The 25,172-nt window shown below is 46.7% G+C and overlaps 2 protein-coding genes across 2 annotated transcripts in view; one reads left to right on the forward strand and one right to left on the reverse strand.

The window, feature by feature from the left end:
- LOC132572129 (zinc finger protein OZF-like) overlaps nucleotides 1-25,172 on the reverse strand; it is a 1,123,325-nt gene that overhangs the window by 632,541 nt on the left and 465,612 nt on the right. The gene's annotated exons all lie outside the window — the stretch shown is intronic.
- On the forward strand, nucleotides 6,862-18,178 carry LOC132571412 (zinc finger protein 883-like; the record flags this gene model as incomplete). Its single annotated transcript, XM_060238205.1, is given in 6 exon segments — nucleotides 6,862-7,340; nucleotides 7,524-7,638; nucleotides 8,617-8,693; nucleotides 8,903-9,029; nucleotides 9,690-9,705; nucleotides 16,870-18,178. Coding segments are annotated over 6 exon segments (2,067 nt in total), but the record flags the coding sequence as incomplete, so codon positions are not given.

Below are 25,172 nucleotides of genomic sequence, written 5' to 3' on the forward strand. Positions count from 1 at the left end.
CAGGACAGAGTTGCAAATGAGTTTTGCCACTGTTGGATTTCGCAGTTGGATATCATAGACAACTAGCACTTTCTACTCTGCACCATGCATAGTATATTTTGCAAATGTGATTGCTTGTTCCTGTCAAGCATGCTCATTTCGGTATCATGGTGTGCTCTGTATAAAACAAGTCTGCCCTGTCTGCCCCCTCCATTGTTTACGACCTCGAGGGCATATAGTGAAGCATCTGGCTCTGGGATATTTAGAATAGAGTGACCGTTATTACTTTTAAGCTGCCTCTCCCCGAAGTTCACACAGACAGACTTATCTCTTCACAGAGAAGTGTGAGAAGGGTTGATGTTTCCAAAAGCTTGAGATTCCTTAGTAATAAAATAGATAGTTGCCTAGTAACCTTTGAACCTGTGACTAATGAACGCATCTGTATTGTAACCTGACATGCTATATAGTAACTGTATATCTGTTGGTACTCCATTACTCCCAAGGCATGTGTCCTTGGCAAAGCTCCTGAGTTTCTAACAATAAAGCTTCTTTGATTAGCAAACAAAGACTGGTTATTGAGAAATATCGGTGCTTGACAGTTCCTGCTGGAGTTTGCAGAGTACCAACTCTCTCACCCTCTCTCCTTACTTCTCCAAAGCATAAAGGTTGCAAATGAGGGTTGTCTGCTTCTCTAGATTGCAGAAACTCCAACCCTTTTCCTGCTGCTGATCTGCTCATTACACTTTCTGAAACCAGAACCTCCCGAACCAGAGACATTTCATCTCCTGTCGGTTTTCCCCTTCTCATTGGGTGGCCAAAGCCTTTGAGCTTCAGCATCTGACCTTCCAGGGAACAGTCAGAGTTTAAATCTCCACTTAGCCACAAAGCACGCTAGGTGACCTTGGTCCAGTCACACACTCAGGCTACGTTGTGGGAGGGAAAGGGGGGGGGGAGTATTTCCTTTCATACATGATTTCCACAGCTTGTCGCAGTGAAGCAATTCACAATATCTTTCTTCCAAGAAGGTCCTCTTTCTTTTGAGAGTCAGACTATGATGAGTGAATAAAATTATATATTTTAAACCACATTATAAATTGTGGATAGCCTTTGGAAGCATAAATAATTTCAAATTTAAACAAATAGAAATTACTAACCCTGTGGGCCTGGACCAGGTTCGCCCCTTCCCCCCTCCCAAGAAATTGTGGTCTATGCCCCCACCCCATCCCAGCTCTGAGGATGATGTTAATAGTAGTGCCCCTGTATGCTCCCTGGGTTAACCTCTCCACAAACCCATGCGCTCTTCAAATTTCTCCCCTTTACTTGCAGCTGTTGAAACCCCTGATCATAGGGGGTTAAAACAGCCAAACAATACTTTTTGGGAAGAGTCTGAGTCCAGATGCCCCTCTGAGAGCAACAAGAGTTGATTCTGGGTCTAATCCAGCACACCTCTTCAAGTTCAGTGAAACAAAAGGGACTATGAGGAGCATATTGCAAAAAACATTCAGACCAACAATAAAAATTTCTTCAAATATATTAGAAGTAGGAAACCAGCCAGGGAGGCAGTGGGGCCCTTGGATGACCAAGGGGTAAAAGGATTACTGAAGGAGGATAGGGAAATGGCTGAGAAGCTGAATGAATTTTTTGCCTCCGTCTTCACTGTGGAAGACGAGAACATTTTGCCCACCCCAGAACTACTAATTTTGGAAGGGGTGTTGAAAGACCTGAGTCAGATTGAGGTGACAAAAGAGGAGGTCCTAAAACTGATAGACAAATTAAAAACTAATAAGTCACCGGGTCCGGATGGCATACATCCAAGAGTTCTGAAAGAACTCAAAGTTGAACTTGTGGATCTTCTAACAAAAATCTGTAATCTTTCATTGAAATCTGCCTCCGTTCCTGAGGACTGGAAGGTAGCAAATGTCACCCCCATCTTTAAAAAGGGTTCCAGAGGAGATCCAGGAAATTACAGGCCTGTCAGTCTGACTTCAATACCGGGAAAGTTGGTAGAAACCATTATCAAGGACAGAATGAGTAGGCACATTGATGAACACAGGTTATTGAGGAAGATTCAGCATGGGTTCTGCAAGGGAAGATCTTGCCTCACTAACCTGTTACATTTCTTTGAGGGGGTGAACAAACATGTGGACAAAGGAGACCTGATAGATGTTGTTTACCTTGACTTCCAGAAAGCTTTTGATAAAGTTCCTCATCAAAGGCTCCTTAGAAAGCTTGAGAGTCATGGAGTAAAAGGACAGGTCCTCTTGTGGATCAAAAACTGGCTGAGTAATAGGAAGCAGAGAGTGAGTATAAATGGGCAGTCTTCGCAGTGGAGGACGGTAAGCAGTGGGGTGCCGCAGGGCTCGATACTGGGTCCCATGCTCTTTAACTTGTTCATAAATGATTTAGAGTTGGGAGTGAGCAGTGAAGTGGCCAAATTGCGGATAACACTAAATTGTTCAGGGTGGTGAGAACCAGAGAGGATTGTGAGGAACTCCAAAGGGATCTGTTGAGGCTGGGTGAGTGGGCGTCAACGTGGCAGATGCAGTTCAGTGTGGCCAAGTGCAAAGTAATGCACATTGGGGCCAAGAATCCCAGCTACAAATACAAGTTGATGGGGTGTGAACTGGCAGAGACTGACCAAGAGAGAGATCTTGGGGTCGTGGTAGATAACTCACTGAAAATGTCAAGACAGTGTGCGCTTGCAATAAAAAAGGCCAACGCCATGCTGGGAATTATTAGGAAGGGAATTGGAAACAAATCAGCCAGTAACATAATGCCCCTGTATAAATTGATGGTGCGGTCTCATTTGGAGTACTGTGTGCAGTTCTGGTCGCCGCACCTCAAAAAGGATATTATAGCATTGGAGAAAGTCCAGAAAAGGGCAACTAGAATGATTAAAGGGCTGGAACACTTTCCCTATGAAGAAAGGTTGAAACGCTTGGGACTCTTTAGAGAAATGTCGACTGCGGGGTGACATGATAGAGGTTTACAAGATAATGGAATGGAGAAAGTAGAGAAAGAAGTACTTTTCTCCCTTTCTCACAATACAAGAACTCGTGGGCATTCGATGAAATTGCTGAGCAGACAGGTTAAAACGGATAAAAGGAAGTACTTCTTTAACATGTGGAATTCACTGCCACAGGAGGTGTGGTGGCTACAAGCATAGCCACCTTCAAGAGGGGTTTAGATAAAAATATGGAGCAGAGGTCCATCAGTGGCTATTAGCCACAGTGTGTGTGTATATATAAATTTTTTTGCCACTGTGTGACAGAGTGTTGGACTGGATGGGCCATTGGCCTGATCCAACATGGCTTCTCTTATGTTCTTATGTAACTTCTTCAAGCTTTACAGGTACTAGAAAAGACGGGGGTGGGGAGTTAGTTCCCAGCAAGGGCTCCTTAAGAGTCCAGTCACATTAAGAAACTGAATTGTGCCTCTGAGACAACAAGAAGATTCTTTTTCCACCGGAGAAACTGTAAACGCACAACACTTGCAAAGGACACCAACACACAGGACATAAAAATGCAAAAAAAGAGAGAGAGAGAGAGAGAAAGTTGTGTTTTTGAGTGTGAGAGGGTGAATGAAAGAAAAACGAGGCTTCCCCTTACGCTGAAGGACCAAAAGGCCACAGCATCCTTGCCACACAAACCCCCCCCCCCTTTTGCTGGCGCTTCCTTGCAGCCTGCTTGTGGGTCCTGCTGGGGTGGCGCTTCTTGCAGGGCCCGGCTGGAGACCCGGGAGGGAGGGGGGCTGGGAAAGGCAGGGGGCAGCTGGGGGAGGATTGGGGGGGGGGGCTACCACTGGTTTCTTTTGCCTCGATTGGGACAGGATTGCCAACCTCCAGGGAGGGCCTGGAGACCTGCCCTAACAAGAGCGCATCTCCAGACTGCAGGAAAGGAAAGGGCGGCTTCGGAGGGGGGACTCGGTGGTGGCATCAGAGCCCTATTGAATGAGCCCATCCTGTCCCCAAACCCCGCCTTCCCAGCCCCCCTCCCCATCTGAGGTCCAGTGGGGGGGAGGCCGACAGAAAAACGCTTCCTCGTCCATTTAAGAGCAAGCCCGGTGCGCCTCCTCTCCCCCACCCCGGTTCTTCTGCGGTCCTTATTCTAAGGAGCTGCTGCGATTCAGCTCCAGCCTCCTTTCCCTGGATCCTCCGGGCATGCAGCCCCCTGCAGAGTTACTCCCGAGCAGCCCCATGGAGCAGCGCTGCAGATGGCAGCCTGGCTCCTCCTGGAGAGGACAGGAAGGCACAGGTTGGGTTCCTCTGCAGCACCGAAAGGGTTAAGGCCAGAAAGCCATTGGCTAGAGAGGCCCAGCAAGAAATGCAAGGGGGGGGGCGGAAAAAAGGAGGGGGTCTAGCTTGCTTTCCTTGCCTGTGCACGCATGCCATGCGCAGAGGAAGGAGTTTGCTTCCGAACTTGGGCAAGGGAACAGGACGCGCTGCAGAGAAGCTGAAGCGAAGAAAAGCAGCGCAGCTGGAGCCTGGAAAAGATTACTTAAAAGTAAGCCGGAGGAGGAGGGGAGGAGCGGGGATCATGCATGCCAAACCAGGGCTGTGCTAAGTTGGTGGGGAATTTCTGCAGAGGGAGGACCTGGGAAGGGAAGTCCACGGAGCCCTCCCTCCCACTCCTTGCTCAGCCTCTCTAGCAAACAGCTCTGCTGCTTTAGTCCTTTCCGAGCTGCAGAGACATGGCAGAGGCTTCCGGGCTACCCTTCAGCCTGGCTGACTTCACCCATCGGCGCTCTGTAATGATGCAGCTGGGCGGGGGATGGTGCAGAGGCAGGGAGGAAAGCTTCCTGTGCAGCCCCAGGCAGGGACTGTTCCTCTCTTTCTGCTTCTGTCTCTCTGGGGCTGCAAAGCCAGGGCTTCTCCCCGGGGACGCAGCAAGCCCTTGAAGGGGGGTGTGTGTGGGGCTGCAGCCGGGCTCTGTCCTTTCTAGGGAGGCGGGCAGGGATCAGGCCAAGCCATGGCTTTCCGAGGATGGCCAGCTCCCTCCCGTGTAGCCATTTTCTTCCAGGGAACTGATCTCTGTCCCTTGGAGGTGAGTTCTAATTCTGGGAGAACTTCAGGCCCTACCTGGCCGTTACAAACCAAGGGATTCAGGGATAGAGCTAAAGCCCCCATAATCAATTACCGTGAATACAAAGCTAGCACATTTTACTACAGACCCAAATATTATTTCTTATGTTCAGTCATCAATAAATGAGCCCCCTTCTCTTCATGCATAGATCCATTGCACAGTTCACGATATGAAGTGCCCTAAATGCCTCTTGAAGGGCAAGCGTCTTCTCGGCCTCTCACCAGAGCAGGGGGAAAGTGCTTGGGCTGATCCTGCATTTCTTGAATAAAGAGATTGCAAACAGACTGCTCAGTTTCATATGTCGATATCACTGCAAAGTGGGAACTTTGTGAGGACGGCAGGGGTAAATTTCTCAGGAATTTCTTTGGCACTGTAGTAAACTTTGTCGGTTATTTCTTCAGCATAGTTTATTGTTTTTTGGCTTCAGCCACCTAGAGGTTGGTAACTCTGTGAGGCATCAGTTTTGTTCATCCTAAGCCCCTGATACGGGCCCAGTGTGGGACTCAGGCTGCCAGCAGGGATCCACGGCCTGCCAAGCAGAGGAGAGGAACGTTTAGATACCTCTGTTGCTAAGGTGGAGAGTGCCTAGCAACTCCATGGGTGCTCATAGAGACACCACCCACGCCCACCAATCAGAGTATTAGAAGATATTGGATTTCTATCCTGCCCTCCACTCCGAAGAGTCTCAGAGCGGCTCACAATCTCCTTTACCTTCCTCCCCCACAACAGACACCCTGTGAGGTGGGTGGGGCTGAGAGGGCTCTCCCAGCAGCTGCCCTTTCAAGGACAACCTCTGCCAGAGCTATGGCTGACCCAAGGCCATTCCAGCAGGTGCAAGTGGAGGAGTGGGGAATCAAACCCGGTTCTCCCAGATAAGAGTCCGCACACTTAACCATTACACCAAACTGGCTATTAGATGGGTCACCTGACAGGCAGACAGGGGTGGAGCATGCAGATGGGGCCACACCCCCAAAATATACAGGGCCAGGAGGAACAAATGCCGCACAAAAATCCATCACTATGAGGATTGTGTCATGAATACACACCAAGGAGATCCACAGATGTGGGTTCTAGTCCCCGCCTGCAGCAGTGTTTTGCAAAGTGGGCACACAGGCAGAGAACACACCTGCCCAAACGCATCACTCCTGCCCATCCCTCCATGGCTCACTTGACAGAGGCAGCCGTAACACAATGCCAGATCCTCCCTCCTGCACTGGGGCTTGGGTGGGCGGAAGGGCATCCTTTTGCCAGGTGAGAGAGGCACAGACCCCCAGGCAGCACAGCAGGGAGAAGCACCAGGGCCCAGTCCCAGGAGGGGAGGGTTCAGATCTTGTTAAGGGAGATGCCGACAAGAATATATAGCCTGCCTTTGGGGGGGGGGGGCGGGGTCAGGAAGTCCAGATAGGAATCCCAGATGGGATCACATTTATTGAATCATTCATGCTGATTGGCTGGTCACATTTTGGCTGACTCTCCCCCAACTACCATCTCCACCACTGAGATACTTAGAAGCCATGCAAAGGTGTTCAAAGTCTTGGCGTAGGCTTTATTCCAGACACTCTGGACTCTGAAAAATGGTCCTTCTTTCAGGGTGAGCTGGAATACAGGGCCAGGAGAAAACTCTGAGAATTCTCTGGATGAAGGACTTGTGGTACATTCCCTGCTTCTTTTTGGGAGTGGAGGTTGTATTTATAAGTGCATCTATGTAGCTGCATATTTGTGTGTGTGTATATACTGTATGTATTTTCCTTCTGACACACTCCTGTTTGTCTCTCTCTGTCCCCCCAAGGAGAAGCCCCTCTTCAGAATAAAGACAACTTTTCAGAGACAAAGGTGGCCCAAGAGAAGGGGAAGGAGATGGAACAGCAAGACCCAGAAGGACCTGGAACTGGCAAGAGAGCAAGCGAAGGCCCCGATCCCACCCCAGCTGCGAGTGGTGTTGAATTCTGGGAAAGGGCTGTGCCAGAGGTCATGGCTAAGATCACTCTGACTTCAGAAGTATGTTACCAATTCTTCCGGCAGTTCCGCTACCATGAGGCTGATGGGCCCCGAGAGGTTTGCAGCCAGCTCCATTTACTTTGCAGCCAGTGGCTGAAGCCAGAGAAGCACACCAAGAAGCAGATCCTGGACCTGGTGATCCTGGAGCAGTTCCTGACTCTCCTGCCCCAGGAAATCCAGTGCTGGGTCAGAGGATGTGGGCCGGAGACCAGTTCCCAGGCGGTGGCCCTGGCCGAAGGTTTCCTCCTGAGCCAGGCAGAGGAGAAGAGGCAGGCAGAACAGGTGAGGGGATTCCCTCCAGGTGTGTCTAATTGAAGCAACAATATCTCACATTATTTCTGACTCCTGCAGATAACTCATCAGATCTGCTGATAGAAGGGTGCAGAGTCTTGGAGTGGGGCAGGATCCATTCCTTGGTCTCTTTTCCATTCCATCTCTTACCCCTCTCCCTTGCTGCTGTTTCAGATGCGGGGACCACCTTTGGAGATGGAAGCTGCAATCCCTGAGGCAGAAGGAGCTTCCTTGGAGCAGGGGCAGAGGGTGCAGGCGGTGGAGCGTGCCCAAGATGCCCTCTCCTGTGGTAAGGACTCCTTGTGCCTGGGGAGCCTGTGAATGTGATGGGTAGAGAGATCAGGTCTTGGGGGGAAATACATATTTCTATAGGCAAACAGAGATAATTGGTGGCACTCAGTAGCCACACACTGTGATGTCTCTAAAAGATCAGACAAACTCCTGGAGGACCATTTATTTCATAACTTTAAAAATTCATCTCTTACCTTCCTTCCCTAAGAGGTCTCAGATTCCCTGGGGAGGGGAAGGCAGGCAAACCTCGAAAGGGAGCCTCCACCTTCTGGGGGAGCAGAGCTCTGAAACCACTCCCTGGGGGACAATAATCATGGGGACATTTTCCTTCTGTGCCTGTGCTTGGAGGGTCATCTGGGGGGCTGCTGTGGGTCGCAGGGAGCGGAGTAGGGATGGCAGAATGTGCCTTAGCACTTGCAGGCGCTTTGGGGAGGGTCTTGGGGTAGGATTTGGGACAGATATGATGTCATGCTGAGATTGTGTCAGGCTGACAACCTGGTTTAATTTAATTTAAATTTAATTTGCGATTTATACCCCGCCCTATCCTGCAAGGCGGGCTCAAAGCGGTTTACAGCATTAAAACGCTACAGTAACAATACATAAAACCTCCAATTCAGCATGCCCCAGAGACACTCTGAAAGCTCATTCCTATGACCCTCCAGTCCCCAGAATTGTTCTAGTCATGTCTGGTCCAACAGGATGGTGCTATCTCATGCTATTGCGTTTCCACTCCTCATTTCCCTCCTTGTAGAGCAAGCGCAATTCTGACAGAAGTCTGAAATCCATTGACAGTATTTATAATTCCTTAGGCTCAGAGGTCCCTGGTGCTTCTCTTCTGCCTCTCTCAGAATGTAGTATAAAGTATTTTAAAAACAAGTTGAGTGTAGATAGCAGAAGTTTTCACAACCCTGAGAATAGTGTGTGTGTGAACCAGGAAGCAAACAAGCAAACACCCTCCCTCCCTCCCTTGTCTCAGGAACAGGCAGTGAAGAGATGCTGTTGAGCCGTTGTCTTTTCCAAGGTGTGGGAACAGTCGCTGCACCTCCAACCCAGGTAGGAGAGATGAGCGGGGAGGCACAGCCTGGGTCCCTCCTCCATTCTCAGGGGAGCTTTTACTCCTTCAGTTTCTGCAAGGGGTCCTTGAGAGAGATCCTTTGAATGCTGTTGAATTTACCCATCCCAAGCCTTATTTTCTACCTTCCCAGACGACTCCCTTCCAGGGTGAGATCTCTGAAGAGGAGGGAATCTTCTTTTTCTTTCAGGGTCCCTTTTCCTTGGAGGAGGTGTCCGTCTCATTCACGGAGGCAGAGTGGGCCCTGCTGGATCCGGGACAAAGAGCTCTGTACAGGGAAGTCATGCTGGAGAACTATGGGAACGTGGCCTCTCTGGGTAAGGATCTTTCCTAGGTGCCAAAGGTGCAACTTGCTGCCCTTGTGAGGTGGAATGAATCCAAATATTGAATAGTGATGCATCATTTTGACCCCCTTCCCACCTCTTGGGGCGGGGCTACAGCTCCCTGGAAGAGCATGCAAAAGGTCCCAGGTTCCTTGGCTAAAATTGCTTCCTGACTCCAAAGTGGCAGTCGCATTTCCTTGGGCACATAAGAAAGAGCCACAAGAATGAAGCACTGATGCAGTCCTTCGCTTCCACCCTCCCGTTGTCTGCCTAAGTTGACCGAATCAACATTGGTGTCAGGTGGTCGTCTAGCCTCTGTTAGACTCCCAGGATCACAGAGTTGGAAGGGGCCATAGAGGCCATCTAATCCAGCCCCCTGTTCAATGCAGGATCAGCCTTGATTAACATCCCTGATGAGTGTTTGTCCAGCCACTGCTTAAAGTCTGCCAGGGAGGGGGAACTCACCTCTTCTCGGGGTAGCTGATTCTACAAATCTTACTATGGAAAGTTTTTCCTCATGTCCAGCTGGTAGCTTCCTGCCCTCATTGTGAGTCCTCTCCTCTTTTTAAAACCCCCCAAAGAAGAAGAGCTCCCCACCTCCTAAGGAAGGTCCCAGGACCATCCCCCAGAACTCCAGGGAAAAGGATCAGGTAGGAGGTGATTGGGAAAAGTCTGCCTGAGACCCTGGGAAACTGCTGCTGACTTGAGGCTACTTACTTCAGTGGGCCGAGGGTCTGATTCAGCCTAAGGCCACTTCATGTGTCCAGGTGGGTCTTCTTGCAGATGGGCGACTGAGGCCAGTGTTGTGGCCATCCCCCAAGCCAGAGAAGGTATGTTGACCTGAGACAAAGGGGATGAGAGTCCCTCAGAAGGACTCTGGGAGGGTTCAGATCCTTCTTGCTCTGTTTCCAGCCTTCATAACACTCCCTTCCCTCTGGATAGGATTTCATTTGCTCTGCCTGTGATCTGGAAATGATCCTGTGAAGGATCAAAGCCTGGGTCCCCCTGGGTCACTTCTCTTTGTACTTGAGCAACACCCGATTCACTGGCTTCACACAAGTAAAACAGACTCCTTTTAAAAATAAAGTATATTAAGGTTTTAAAGATAACACATCCCAAAACAGCACAGTTTCTGCAGCTCAGCAACAGTAAAACAAAAAAAAGCCAACTATTCTGTCTAAGATCGGAAGCACCTAAACGGCACTCTTTGTTGCAGCATCAGTATTGCAACTGGAGCCTAATGTACTCCAGAGAGATGTATTCATCATGGTGCAGCAAGGAAACATCCAGGTGTACTAGCATCCCAGGAGCATAAAGTTAGCCTGGCTTCCCTCTCATCCATGCCCATATTATAGTTTCTAGGATCAGGTGGTATGAATGACCCAATCAAAGGTCCTGCTGGATGGAATTTTCCAGAGACTGTCAGCAGCATCCGCAGGGCCGGCTCCCCCACTAGGCAAACTGGGCGGTTGCCTAGGGTGCCAGCAGGGTGGGGGCGGCAAATTTGGCCTCCCCTCTCCCCCAAGGCTAACGCCTACATTGCCCCCCCGCCAACTCCTCCCGTCCTTCCCTACCCCTTGTCAATTTCAATGCCTCTCCCATTCAGGAAGTGGAGAGGGGAGGAGTCAGCGGCAGTGGGGCCGCCCTTTCATGACGCTCATCCTGACAGATTGTGAGCACGAACCTGTGGTGCGGTTTTACCTGCTGATCAAGTGATCGACGGAGGGAGGGCTTTAAATAGCCGGAACGTGGAGCTAGAGCCAGTTCTGGCATTGAAATCGACATGAGGTGGGGAACGGAGACAACAACAACAACAACAAAATTTTATTTGTATCCCGCCCTCCCTGCCGGAGCAGGCTCAGGGCGGCTAACGGCATAATTCAAGTTTTAGTTATACAGAAATAAATAAAATTACATTTAAACATTATGGACATTTTAATTAAAATACTGATTAAGTTTTAAAAATTAAATTAAATTAAATTAGTAAAAGTGGGGGAGGGATGGTGGCTCAGTGGTGGAGCATCTGGTTGGGAAGCAGAAGGTCCCAGGTTCAATCCCTGGCATCTCCAAAAAAGGGTTCAGGCAAAGAGGTGTGAAAAACCTCAGCTTGAGACCCTGGAGAGCCGCTGCCAGTCTGAGAAGACAATACTGACTTTGATGGACCAAAGGTCTGATTCAGTATAAGGCAGCTTCATATGTTCATATGCTAATGCTATGTTTGCTTTTTATGATGGCGGTTTTCCTTAGCAGTTTCCTTTTTCATCAGCGAAAGCCAGTCGGAAGAGGAAGGTCTTGCAGGCCCTGCGGAACTCTTCAAGGTCCCGCAGGGCCCGCATTTCCTCTAGAAGTTGGTTCCATAGGCTCGGGGCTATAGAGGAAAAGGCCCCGGTTACGGATACTTTGCAGCTTTACCTCTCTTGGTCTGGGAATAGTCAACAAGTTTTTCCCGGCTGACCTCAGTGCTCTCTGGGGTTCATATGGGGAGAGACGGTCCCTAAGGTAGACAGGTCCTCGACCATATAGGGCTTTAAAGGTAATGACCAGCACTTTGTAACGAACCCGGTATATAACTGGAAGCCAGTGCAGTTCACGCAGTCCAGGCTGTATGTGCTCCCATTTAGGAAGCCCAACAACAGTCTAACTGCTGCATTCTGCACCAGCTGCAGCTTCCGGGTTCGGTACAGAGGCAGCCGCATTACAGTAATCCAGTCTCGAGGTGACCGTTGCATGAAGCACCATTGCCAGATCTTGGCGCTCTAGGAAGGGAGCCAACTGCTTTGCCCGTCTTAGATGGAAAAAGGCTGACTTGGCAGTGGCTGCAATCTGGGCCTCCATTGATAATGAAGGCTCCAGTAAAACTCCCAGGCTCCTAATCCGGTGCGCCGCTTTCAGCGGCGCCCCGTCGAAGACCGGGAGAGGTATTTCCCCTCCCCGAGCGCCCCGACCTAGACAAAGGACTTCTGTCTTCACTGGATTCAGTTTCGGCCCGCTCTTCCTCAACTAGGTTGCCATATCCTGCAGGGCCCAGTCTAAATTCTCTGGGACGCAGTCAGGCCGGCCGTCCATTAGCAGATAGAGTTGGGTGTCATCTGCATATTGATGGCACCCAAGTCCATGCCTCCTGGCAATCTGGGCAAGGGGGCGCATATAGATATTAAATAACATTGGTGAGAGAACTGCCCCCTGAGGCACTCCACAGTCCAGTGTGAGCCTCTGGGACCGCTCTCCCCCAATTGCCACCCTTTGTCCCCGATCCTCGAGGAAGGAGGAAAGCCATTGTAAGGCAGACCCCCCCACTCCTACATCGGCGAGGCGGTGGTTTAGTAGCCGATGGTAGACCATGTCGAACGTGGCCGACAGGTCCAGCAACATCAGCAACGCCACACCGCCCCGATCCAGGTGCCGTTGGAGATCATCTACCAGGGTGACCAGTACTGTCTCCGTCCCATAACCCGGGCGAAAGCCGGACTGGCAAGGGTCTAGGATGGAAGCGTCATCCAGAAAGCTTCAACTGTGACACCACTGCCCTCTCTATGATTTCACCTAAAAACGGTAAATTAGAGACCAGTTGGTAGTTTGCCAATTCGGCCGGATCTGCTGTACTTTTTTTCAAGAGGGGACGGACCAAAGCCTCTTTTAGAGGTGATGGAAAGCACCCCTCCGAGAGGGATCTATTTATGATGTCCCGTAAAGGACATTCAAGCTCCCTCAGGCAGGATTTAATTAGCCAGGAGGGGCATGGGTCCAAATCACAAGTTGTAGGGCGCGCAGAGGAGAGGATTCCGTCAACTTCCTCCAGGCTGAGCGGCTCGAAGTGATCCAGAGTTAAATCGGAAGACAGGCACGGGGCCTCGGGCTCATGTACTGTATCCAAAGTGATGGGCAGGTCCTGGCGGAGTGACATGATTTTGTCTGCAAAAAATTTTGCAAAAGCCTCGCAGCCTATTTCTAATTCTCTAATGTTTGGTCTGCCCTGGGGCAATGTAGTTAAATGTCCAATTATTTTAAATAATTGTGTCGGGCGCGAATTTGCAGACGCAATCTTGGCCGCAAAGTACTTCTTCTTCGTGGCCTTGACTGCCATCTCATAAGACCTCATAAACGTTCTGTAAGATGTTCTCGCCGCTTTGCCACGAGTGCGCCGCCACTGCCTCTCTAGTCGTCGGAGTCCTTGTTTCAACCGGCGTAGCTCCGAGGTATACCAGGGAGCCAGCCTTGAACGAGGACGTCGGGGTGCGATCTCGTTGATTGCCCCGGATAGCCGATCTTGCCAGGCATCAACCAGGGCATCAAGGGAATCGCAAGGGGGCCAAGGATCCCAAAGAGCCGTTTGGAACCATTCCGGGTCCATCAGGCTCTGTGGGCGAGCCAAAATAGGCTCTTCGCCCTTACAGGGTTGTGGTAGCGTCTCCATACGAGCCTTGAGGGCTAAGTGATCCGACCATGGTATCGCCTCAGTTGCGATTTCGTTCACTTGAATCCCGGTCGCAAAGATCAGATCTAATGTGTGCCCAGCCTGGTGTGTGGGAGTCGTGACAAATTGGGCGAGTCCCAGTGTCGCCATGGAAGACACTAGGTACATCGCCTGAGTGAGGCCGCGTCATCGGCGTGGACATTGAAGTCACCCAGGACCAAGAGCCCTGGGTACTCCAGCGCCCAGCCGGACACCGCCTCCATCAGGGATGGTAAGGCGCTGGCCGGTGCGTTAGGTGGACGGTACACCAGCCAGATCGCCAACCTCTCCCCGACATCCCACGCAAGGCCGACGCACTCAACACCATCGGTCTTTGGGGCTGGGAGAGCCCGGAAGGAGTAACCCTCCCATATGAGTACCGCCCCCCCGCCCGCTAATCTGCGACTGGTGAAAGACCGAGTAACCTGGGGGGGTCATCTGGGAGAGTGCCGTCGTCTCCCCCTCTTGAACCCAGGTCTCGGTCACGCAAGCCAGGTCAGCGTCCTGCCGAAGCAGGAAGTCCCTAATGGTCTCGGTCTTATTATTTATAGACCTGCCGTTGCATAACACCAGTGTCGGACGCTGGCAATTTCTCTTGGTCCCACTACTTGTCACAGTTGGGATGGGAAGTAGACTGGAAGGGGGCCAAGCACTGTTTTGTCTCCGCCTCCTTCTCTTGGGAAGAGAAGGAGTCTCGGCAGGGAGGGGGGGCACGGAACTCTGAGGGGAGCACAGAGCCACGGGGGGGCCGTGCTTTGGGGAGGACGCCAGGCAGCAAGTCTGCCTAGGGAGCCATGGGGCATCGGGCCACCCCCGAGCATCCTCATCCCCTCACCCTCCTGTTTGCAGAACAGAATAAAGGTTCTTACGATTAACCAATGACCGCATTCTGGGATCTGGCCTCGAAAGAAATGATGATGTTAACTGCAGTGAGGCTCAAATTGTGAACACCCACATATCACACCAGAGCACGTCACAATACCTGTAACCCTTGGGGGAACTAGGATTCTATGCCATTCTGCATATACTGGTTCTGATTCCGGGCTTTGATCTGGACTGTGGTGCTGACCTTCCAGAAGAATCTTTAGTCTTTAATTTCTTTCCTTCCCCATGTAAGACTGTCTCTCTCTCTGTCTCCCTCTCTCTCTGCAAAAAAAGCCAAAAGTATAAGAGAAACTGGCGGAGAAAGAGAACAGCCTTGCATTCGAAGATAGATTGCAGGGTTCTTCTAGAGCGGCGTTTCCCAACAGCAGGATCGGGACCTGGCACTGGGCCACGCCGGCCTCAGTGCCATGCCGTGGGGCCACCGATGGCCTGCCATCACCGCCCCCCGCGCCTCCTCCCCGCAGCATTGTGCCCCCCTCATGACTCCTCCTTTCCGCCCTCACCCCTCAGCTCAGTTTCAGGCTGGTTAAGGCGCACCTTCCCTCCCCCCGACGGAAAACAGAGCTGAACTCTCACTCAGCGCGGGAGGAGGTTAAACAAACAACTGAAAAGGCCGCCGCTGCTCCCTCCCCCACGCTTCCTTCCCATCCAGGATGTGCGGGGGAGAGAGCAGCAGTGGTGGCCTTTTCAGACATACGTTCAACCTGCTGCCAGCCTGCACCGCGCTGAGAGCTCAGCGCTTGTTTCCCCACCGACCGGGGGAGGGGGAGGAGTGCCTTAAGCAGCCTGAAACTGACCGGGGGGAGGGAGGGAGGAGGAGGCGGAGGGGGGGAACTAGGAACTTCCCTTGGCCAGCGGAGGTCAGGGGACCCAGGCCTGCTTGTGCTGCTGGAGTCAGCAGTTTAAAGGTGAGTTGCTCCCATCCCATTTCTTTCCATTATTCTTTTTCTTTTTTTCTTTCTTTCTTCCTTTTGTCCCTCCTTTCTTTCACTCCTTCCCTCCCTTTTCCTTCCTTTCTCATTCCTTTTTCTCTGTTTCCAACTCTCACCCCTTCCCTCCCTTTCTTTTTTTCTGTCTGTCTGTCTGTCAGTCAGTCTTTCTTTTTCCCTATTTGCTTTATTTCCCAATCCCGTTCCTCTCTCTCTCTCTCTCTCTCTCTCTCTGTCAGTTAGTCTTTTCCTCTGTCTCCCTCCCTTCCTTGCCATTGCTAATCTGAGTAGAGTGGGGGGGGGGGGAAGAAGCTTGAAATGCCCTGCCATTTCATGTTTTCCCAGCCTGCCATTGCATGTTTTCCTTTCTCTCTCTCTCTCTCTCTCCCTCCCTCCCCTCTCTCCTTCCCACCCCCTGCCATTTCATGTTTTCCCAGGCTGAGAGCATTTTATATTTGTAGTTTTCTGCTGTGTGATCCTTGTGCTTTTTCTTGATGTTTTATTTTAAAAATTGCATTGCAAAATCCCACTATTCTCCTACTTTTCCTAAACAAAACATTGCAATAGTTTTAGGCTTGTTTGTACATCATTTCCTGTCTCCTGGCTCCACCCCCAAATTTTAGTGGGCCACGAAGGAGAAGTAAAAATAACCGGGCCACAGCGGGAAAAGTTTGGGAAACGCTGTTCTAGAGGCTCCGAAGAGCATATTTCCTTCCCAAATGAGTTGGTTCAGAGTGAGTGACCTTCAATCTTATGTCAGGAGAACAGGCCAGAAGTAACCATAGGAGATTCCTGATTCCCTTCTGAGCCACATTTGGTCTGGTACAATCATAGAGGCCGGTGGGTAAGGAGGGAGGGAGGCCTTAATCTGGAGGCTCAGAAGCTCCTTCTGGGCAAGAGTTCAGCTGAAGTTCTTCATGGGTGGGGGAGGTATCCTTAAATACCAGATATTCTTGGGGGAAGGTGAAGGGGTGGCTAAGATCAGTCCAGCTGGATGAAGCCAAAGGCCCATCAGTCCTTTCCTCCTGCAGTCCCATAGATGCCTTTGGATCTTACCAGCCTTCCCAAGTGCTAACAGTTTCTCTCTCTTTATTCCAGCAGAGGATGATCTGAGGAATGAGGAGGGTGAGAAACTTCATCAGGAAATGCCAGATAGAGTTAAAAATGAAGACTTGAACGAAAATGTCAGGAATCAAATCAGAGTGCAGAGAAAGAAAGGTAGCTGTATGGCAAAGAAGCATGACGGAAGACAGTGGAATATACATTTTCCAAAGCACAGGAAAATGAAAGCAAGCAAATCTATTCAGTGCAGAAAGGATTTCAGAAATAGATCACAGCTTCATGCGCATCAAAGAATAAAGAAACAGGGGACACCTGAATACTCAGAGATCAGATATAAATTCAGTCTCAGTAGTAATATTCAACAGCATCAGAAAGCCCATACAGGGGAGAAACCTTTTGAATGCTCAGTGTGTGGAAAGAGATTCAGTCAGAGTGGCAGTCTTCAATATCATCAGGAGACCCACATAGGGGAGAAGCTTTTTGAATGCTTGAAGTGTGGAATGAGATTTAGTATGAATGGCCATCTTCAAAGGCATCAGAGAACCCACACAAGGGAGAAACCTTTTGAGTGCTCAAAGTGTGGACAGAGATTTGGTATGAGTGGCAGTCTTCAACGTCATCAGAAGATCCACAAAGGGGAGAAGCCTTTTGAATGCTCAGAGTGTGGAAAGAGATTCATGTGGAGTGGCAATCTTCAAAGGCATCAGAGAACCCACACAGGGGAGAAGCCTTTTGAATGCTCAGAGTGTGGACAGAGATTCAATCAGAGTGGCAATCTTCAATATCATCAGAGAACTCACACAGGGGAGAAGCCTTTTGAATGCTTGGAGTGTGGAAAGAGATTCAGTCAGAGTGGCAGTCTTCAAAGGCATCAGAGAACCCACACAGGGGAGAAGCCTTTTGAATGCTCAGTGTGTGGAAAGAGATTCAGTGAGAGTGGCAGTCTTCAAAATCATCAAAGAACCCACACAGGGGAGAAGCCTTTTGAATGCTCAGAGTGTGGAAAGAGATTCAATCGGAGCGGCAATCTTCAAGAGCATCAGAGAACCCACACAGGGGATAAGCCTTTTGAATGCTGGGAGTGTGGAAAGAGATTTAGTACGAGTAGTGATCTACAAAAGCATAAAAGAACCCACACAGGGGAGAAGGATTTTGAATGCTCAGAGTGTGGAAAGAGATTCAGTCTGAGTGGCAGTCTTCAAAGGCATCAGAGAACCCACACAGGGGAGAAGCCTTTTGAATGCTCAGAGTGTGGAAAGAGATTCAGTCAGAGTGGCAATCTTCAATATCATCAGAGAACTCACACAGGGGAGAAGCCTTTTGAATGCTCAGAGTGTGGAAAGAGATTCAGTCAGAGTGGCAATCTTCAATATCATCAGAGAACCCACACAGGGGAGAAGCCTTTTGAATGCTTGGAGTGTGGAAAGAGATTCAGTCAGAGTGGCAGTCTTCAAAATCATCAGAGAATCCACACAGGGTAGAAGCCTTTTGAATGCTCAGAGTGTGGAAAGAGATTCAGTCAGAGTGGCAATCTTCAATATCATCAGAGAACCCACACAGGGGAGAAGCCTTTTGAATGCTTGGAGTGTGGAAAGAGATTCATGTGGCGTGGCAGTCTTCAAAAGCATCAGAGAACCCACACAGGGGAGAAGCCTTTTGAATGCTCAGAGTGTGGAAAGAGATTCAGTCAGAGTGGCAATCTTCAAACGCATCAGAGAACCCACATAGGGGAGAAGCCTTTTGAATGCTGGGAGTGTGGAACGAGATTTAGTATGAGCAGCCATCTTCAAAAGCATCAGCGAACCTACACAGGGGAGAAGCCTTTTGAATGCTCAGAGTGTGGAAAGAGATTCATGTGGAGTGACAATCTTCAAAAGCATCGGAGAAACCTTTCGAGTGCTCAAAGTTTGGACAGAGATTTGGTATGAGTGGCAGTCTTCAACGTCATCAGAAGACCTACACAGGAGAGAAGCCTTTTGAATGCTCAGAGTGTGGAAAGAGATTCAGTCAGAGTATCAATCTTCAAAAACATCAGAGAAGGAGGCGGAGCGTCGCCGAACATGGTGGACGCATTTTAGTACTGCTCCGATCCTTCCCTCCGAAATCCCGGCCCTGCTGTAAAACCGCGGATGGGAAAAGCAGCTCCAAATGGGAAAAACATTAAAAAACAAATCCAAGGCTTCAGAAACACCAAAAGCAAAAACGAAAGGGACGCCCCAGACGGTAAGGAAGTTTTTTTCTCCTACCTCCTCACCGGGGCGGGAAAATCAAGCGAACCCAGATATGGCGGCAAGACAGAGCCCTTCCGAGATAGAGCACTTAAATACTGACGAGACTCCGATAACAAAAAAGGACTTAATGCAATTAAAAGAAGACATTCATACTTTCTTTAAGGAGTCAATGAAGTCTTGGATAGACCCCATAAATAAAAAAGTTGAAGAACTGGCAAGCGACTTGGAAATAACTTCCAAAATGGCGGATCGCAATGCAGAAGCCTCACTTGCTTTGCAGACCGAAATGAAACAAATAAAAGTCAATGAAGCAAGGCTTACCACAAGAATTATAACACTTGAAAACCGATGGAGAGCCCTCAATTTGAAGGTCAGAGGGATCAAAGAGGGGGCAGAAGAAAACCTGGGTATTTTACCCTTTATAACTAAATGGTTGACGGAGGTCCTGGGTCGGGAAAACAGCGCAGTTCCGGAGATTGCCAAGGCTATGAGACTGGGACCGGCTGCCATGGCAAGGACAGGAAAACCGCGGGATATAATGGTCCAGTTTTTAAACCCTACAATGAGAACAAGAGTACTGCAGGAAGCTAGAAAGAAAGGCACACTGACCCATGAAGGACAAAGAGTCCTGGTTCTATTAGACTTGCCACCAGAAGCATTGGAAAAAAGGAGACGCTTGAAGCTTTTCGCGACTAAACTATATAATGAAAACATTAGATTTCGTTGGAGTCCAGTATCAGACATTATTGTGTACAAGGGAGGAGCTTTACTAAAAGCATCGGACTTGAAAACTGGAAAACTGCTCTTAAACAAACTGAGTATTAAATTGTCTCAAAGGGACGAGGAAGACCTACAAGCCATATGTCCAGAACTAGAAGAGGGAGAAGAAGAACAAGCTCCTACGGCCACTTGAACTATTAATAATCTGACAACGGGCTTAACTATAAGAAGAAAAAGAAGAAATAAGACACTATCTTAATATGTACTAGACACATCTTAAATGTACCCAAGAAGTTTCATGATTAGAAGTAATATCATACAGTACCACCAGAGGGTAGTGTTACACAAGTAAATCAGACAGGTTTTGTACTAGAACTTTACTGATTGCGCAGTAGAATGTAACTCAAATATTACTCTGTACAAGTTTAATTGCATCGAAGAATAGGAGGGGAGAGTAAGTAAATAGAGGTATATTTGAGTAAGGATGGATATGAGTGTTGAAAAAATTAGCTAAAACGAGTATGAATGAGATGTGAATGGGAGTAGACACAGCTAGCAATAGATGTGACATGGGAAAAATGCTATAAGCCATAAAAGCTATCTATAAAATGTTATGCTAAGAAGAGGAATATAATTCAGTCTGCATAGCTCTTTATAGGAGGGGAGGAGGGAATTTTTTGATATACAAGGTTATATATGGATAAGCGCAGTAAACTTGGAACATCGCCCCCGGGTAATAGGTAATAGGATTTTTTGTCTTTTCAGATAAGAAAGCAGTGAAAGAGCTTTCTTTGCTCTAGTTTGTATTCCCTAAGGGGAGGAGTCTCTGAAAAGGTTTCCTAGTTAGGAAGTTTAAGTTTGAAAGTTGTGTTTTAAAGTTAGGATTTGTATTGTAAGGTGGTGTGGCGTTCAAACACTACTGAAAATTGTTGTGATTAATATTTTTATTTATATTTTTTAGTAGACTGTTGTGAGGATGACACGTTCATATAAACTCCTCAGTTGGAATTGTAGAGGCCTTAATAATATTGTTAAGCGTAAGAGGCTACTCAACACGATGCAAAGAGAAAGAGCAAACATTGTGTGCCTACAGGAGACGCATCTAAAAAATACAAATGGTAAGCTATTGTCCTCAAACTGGTTTAATCAAAGTTATATGGCAGCAGGTACATCCAAATCTAGAGGGGTAGCAATTTTAATATCTAAATCAGTACCCTTTCAATGCCAAAAAGTAAAAGCGGACCCCAGAGGTCACTATATCTTTATTAATGGAGAAATCGAGGGCCAGCCATTAACAATAGCATCTTTGTACGCCCCAAATGTAAACCAAAAAGAATTTTTGAAGAATACTCTACAACTACTATCGGAATTCCAGAAGGGAGATATAATAATTGGTGCAGACTTAAATTATATATTGGACCCCAAATTGGATAGGACATACAAGACAGGGAAAAAAATATTGAAGCCAACAGGTTTACAAGATATATTAGACACATTCAATTTGGTGGACTTATGGCGGACATTAAATCCAGGCACTAGGCAATATACATACTACTCCAATGTTCACCAAATCCACACGAGAATTGATTACCTCCTAGTGAGTAAAAGAATGGCTAATCAAATTCAGGACGCAGATATAGGTCCACGCACAATCTCAGATCACTCTTGGGTTGTGGGGTCACTCACCACCCAAAATGATGATGAACAGGGTTATAATTGGAAACTGAATAAATTACTCCTACAAGATGAATTGATTTGTAAAAAAATTTCAGCAGCAATAAGGGAATACTTCAAATTTAACACCACCAAGGATGTAACACAAGGGACACTGTGGGACGCATTTAAAGCAGTTGTTAGAGGGCAACTAATAGCAATAGCCTCCAACCATAAAAAAGAAAGACAATCGTTAATATTAGAACTTACCAATAACATTAAACACATAGAACAGCAATATGCAAAAAAAGGAGGGAAAAAATTGCTCAGGAAGCTAGAACAGGAACGTAAAAAGCTGGAACTAATGGAAACATCCCAAATACAAAAGAACTTATTGATACTCAAACAAAAATATTTTACCAAAACACCCAAATCAATAAAATTGCTCAAACAGAGGACTACGCAAAAAAAGGCCTCTTATATTATTCATAATATGCGAAATCAACAGGGGTCCCTAGTTACAAAAACTAGTGAAATAATCCAAGTTTTTCAAAAATTCTATCAAAAGCTATACGAGTCAGAGAACCCAGACCCAAATACTATCAAGGAATATCTTACCTCTATAAATTATAATGTTAAAATATCCTCAGAACATAAGACATATTTAGAAAATGATATAACTCCTCTTGAGCTATCTGAAACCCTCAAACACATCAAAAACAATAAAGCCCCGGGCAGGGATGGTATCCCTATAGAATTCTATAAGGCATTTGAACAAGAACTGATGGACCCCCTGGCTTACACCTGCAATTCAGTCATGCAAAGTGGACAAATGCCTAATACTTGGTCTGAAGCAAGGATTACAGTTATCCCTAAACCGGGAAAGGACAAACAGAATCCAGCCTCATTCAGACCTATCTCCGTTTTGAATAATGATTTTAAAATCTTCTCTGCGCTGATGGCTAATAGATTGAATAACATCATTACAGACTATATACATATAGACCAATCAGGTTTTATCCCCACAAGAACGTTAACGGACAATATCCGCAAAACAATAGATTTAATATTTTTGGGGAAACAAAGAAAAGAAGAATCGGTCCTTTTGGCCATCGACGCAGAGAAAGCCTTTGATAGGGTGGAGGTCCCGTATCTAAATACTTTATTACAATATATGGGATTTGGTCAGAAATTTTTAACATCTATTAAAACTTTATATGCAAAGCCGAAGGCTCAAATTTACATTAACAACTATAGATCTGTAGACTTGGAGTTGCATAGGGGTACGAGGCAAGGATGTCCCTTGTCTCCTATATTATTTGCACTCTCTATAGAACCGCTAGCTTTTGCAGTACGTAATGAGAAACTGATAACAGGCATCTCAGTAGGAAATGAAGAGTATAAATTGAGTTTATTTGCTGATGACGCAGTTTTTTATGTTACAAACCCATTACAATCTATCACATCGCTGGTACATCATATCCAAAAATTCGGGGAAATATCAGGTTTTAAAATAAATTACTCAAAATCTGAGCTATACCCAATAGTCTTATCTCAAAATACCAAGTCAAACTTACTAAACGCTTTTCCGTTTAAGTGGGTTCAAAAATCTATTAGACACTTGGGTATTCAAATACCATTAAATTTACAAGACCTTTATGATGTCAACTATAAATCAATGGATAGTACCATCAAAATACAACTAGAACAGTGGAACAAATTAAACTTGACTTTGTTAGAAAAGATTGATATGATTAAAACCTTCATTCTCCCTAAATATTTGTTTCTATTTTACAATCTACCTTGTTATATTTCAACAAAGGACTTTAAAGACAGACAAAACTTTATTTCCAAGTTCTTGTGGTCAAACAAAAAACCAAGATTTCATTTTAATTTAATGACGAGACCAACAAAACAGGGGGGATTGAGTTTACCTAATTTTGAATCATATTATTTAGCTGCAAATCTAAAAAACATATTAATGTATGCAATAAAGGATTGCACGAAAGCATGGGTAAAAATTGAAGCATCATATTTAACAGATGACCATCTATGGGAAGCCATTTGGAACACTCCTAAAGACAGACACCTTACTATACATAATAACCCTTACTTGGCCCTGACTTTAAAAATATGGGATAAGTACAAAAAAATCTTAATACCATCCACTTCCCCGATGGCAAGCTTCTTGGGGCAAGCGTGGTTTAAACCAGGACGTGCACTTGGGGATTTTAGGGTTTGGAGAGAGGCAGGAATATACCAATTCCAAAATATCATTAAGAATGGGCAAATGCTTACTAAAACACAATTGGAAACGCAATTTAAAATACTAATTCCATGGTTTCAGTACCAACAAATACATTATACCTTACATAACCCCAGAATTGTAGAATTAATTGATAGGCCGCTAACAACCTTTGAAAACCTGCTGAGAAGGAATACAGAGCGAATCAAAACACTAACGTCAACTATATATAACTTAATTAATGATAAAGAGTGGTCTGGCATTACAAACCAACAGAAAGCTTGGGGAAAAGACTGTGGCATATCTTTTTCTCGGGAACAATGGCAATCTATATGGGAATCCCCACTCTACACCACATACTCTTTAAATCTGAAACTCCAAAACTATAAACTGTATGCAAGATGGTATTTGACGCCTAAGAAACTGTTTTTGGCTCACATAAAACCAACTTCAGAATGTTGGAAAAATTGCAAGCAGGAAGGGTCGTTCATACATTGTTGGTGGCTGTGCCCAGAAATTAATAAATTTTGGAGAGAAATTAAACATATAATTGATAAGATTGCAGCAGATGATATACCTTTTACACCAGAATCTTTTCTTTTAAATTATTGGCCTACTTTGAAACTCTCGAAACTGAGAAAGGAATTAATAACTCTTTTGTTAATGGCGGCAAAGCTACTGATTGCACAATTTTGGAAAAGAGATGCGTCCCCTACGGCACGACAATGGCTGACAAAAGTTTGGGAAGTAGCAGCTCTGGATAAATTAGCAATACAAATAAAAGCAATGGAGATACAACGGAAAAACAACAATTTTATTGAAAAATGGTTTCCGTTCTTTAAATACATAAATTCAGAAGAAGAGCCTCAGAAATATATTCCAAAGAAATATATTGATTTTTCATATTATTGAAAACCTTATGTAACAGTTAAATTACATATTGTTTCATCCATTGACAACCAAGGCTATAAAGACTTAGAGGTAGCTTAAGGAAATTTATTTACCAATGTAATATGGATGTTTATTTTTTACGTTTCTAAGTTTTGTTTGTTTGGTAGTTAAAAGTATAATGATAACATTGATTGTCATTGAAAAATTAATAAAAATTTAAAGTTTAAAAAAAAAAAAAAACATCAGAGAACCCACACAATGGAGAAGCCTTTTTAATGCTTGGAGTGTGGAAAGCGATTCTTCCGTAGTGGCAGTCTTCAAAGGCATCAGAGAACCCACACAGGGGAGAAACGTTTTGAATGAGCAAAGTGTGGAAAGAGACACAAGGGATAATCTTTCGAATCCTCAGTGTCTGTCTACAGCTTTCCACAATTAGGCTTGGAAATGGCCCTAAGGGAGGAACACCATCCCAATGAATGAGACCACTCTCCCCCCCCCCACCACCACAATCATACACTGAACTTTCTGAAGAGCTGTTGGCCCATCAGCCTCCTTTACTGCAGTGGCAGCTGTTCTCCCATGCAGCCCGATGAGGGTAAGGGGAGCAGGAAATGGGACAGGCTGTAGAATAATAATAATAATAATAATAATACCTTTTATTTATATCCCGCCCTCCCCACCGAAGCAGGCTCAGGGCGGCTAACAACAAAGTTCAATATACATAGTACAAAAACAACATTTTAAACCATAATTAATTAAAAACTATTAAAATTCTAAAACAGTAAAATTACATTGTGCTATTATCTAGATGGCGAACTTAATTAGCAGTTCTAGTCTGTGAAGGCCATTTGAAACAAACTAGTTTTGCAGGCCCTGCGGAATTGCTCTAATTCCGCAGGGCTCGCATTTCTTCTGGAAGTTGGTTCCATAACTGTGGGGCCATAACAGAAATCGCCCGGTTACGGGTGCTTTGAAGTTTTACCTCTTTTGGCCCGGGGATAGTCAGCAAGTTCTTCCCTGCTGACCTCAGTGCTCTCTGGGGTTCATGTGGGGAGAGACGGTCCCTAA

The sequence above is a fragment of the Heteronotia binoei genome, chromosome 5 (genome assembly GCF_032191835.1).
Source record: "Heteronotia binoei isolate CCM8104 ecotype False Entrance Well chromosome 5, APGP_CSIRO_Hbin_v1, whole genome shotgun sequence".
In the NCBI taxonomy this organism is placed as follows: domain Eukaryota; kingdom Metazoa; phylum Chordata; class Lepidosauria; order Squamata; family Gekkonidae; genus Heteronotia; species Heteronotia binoei.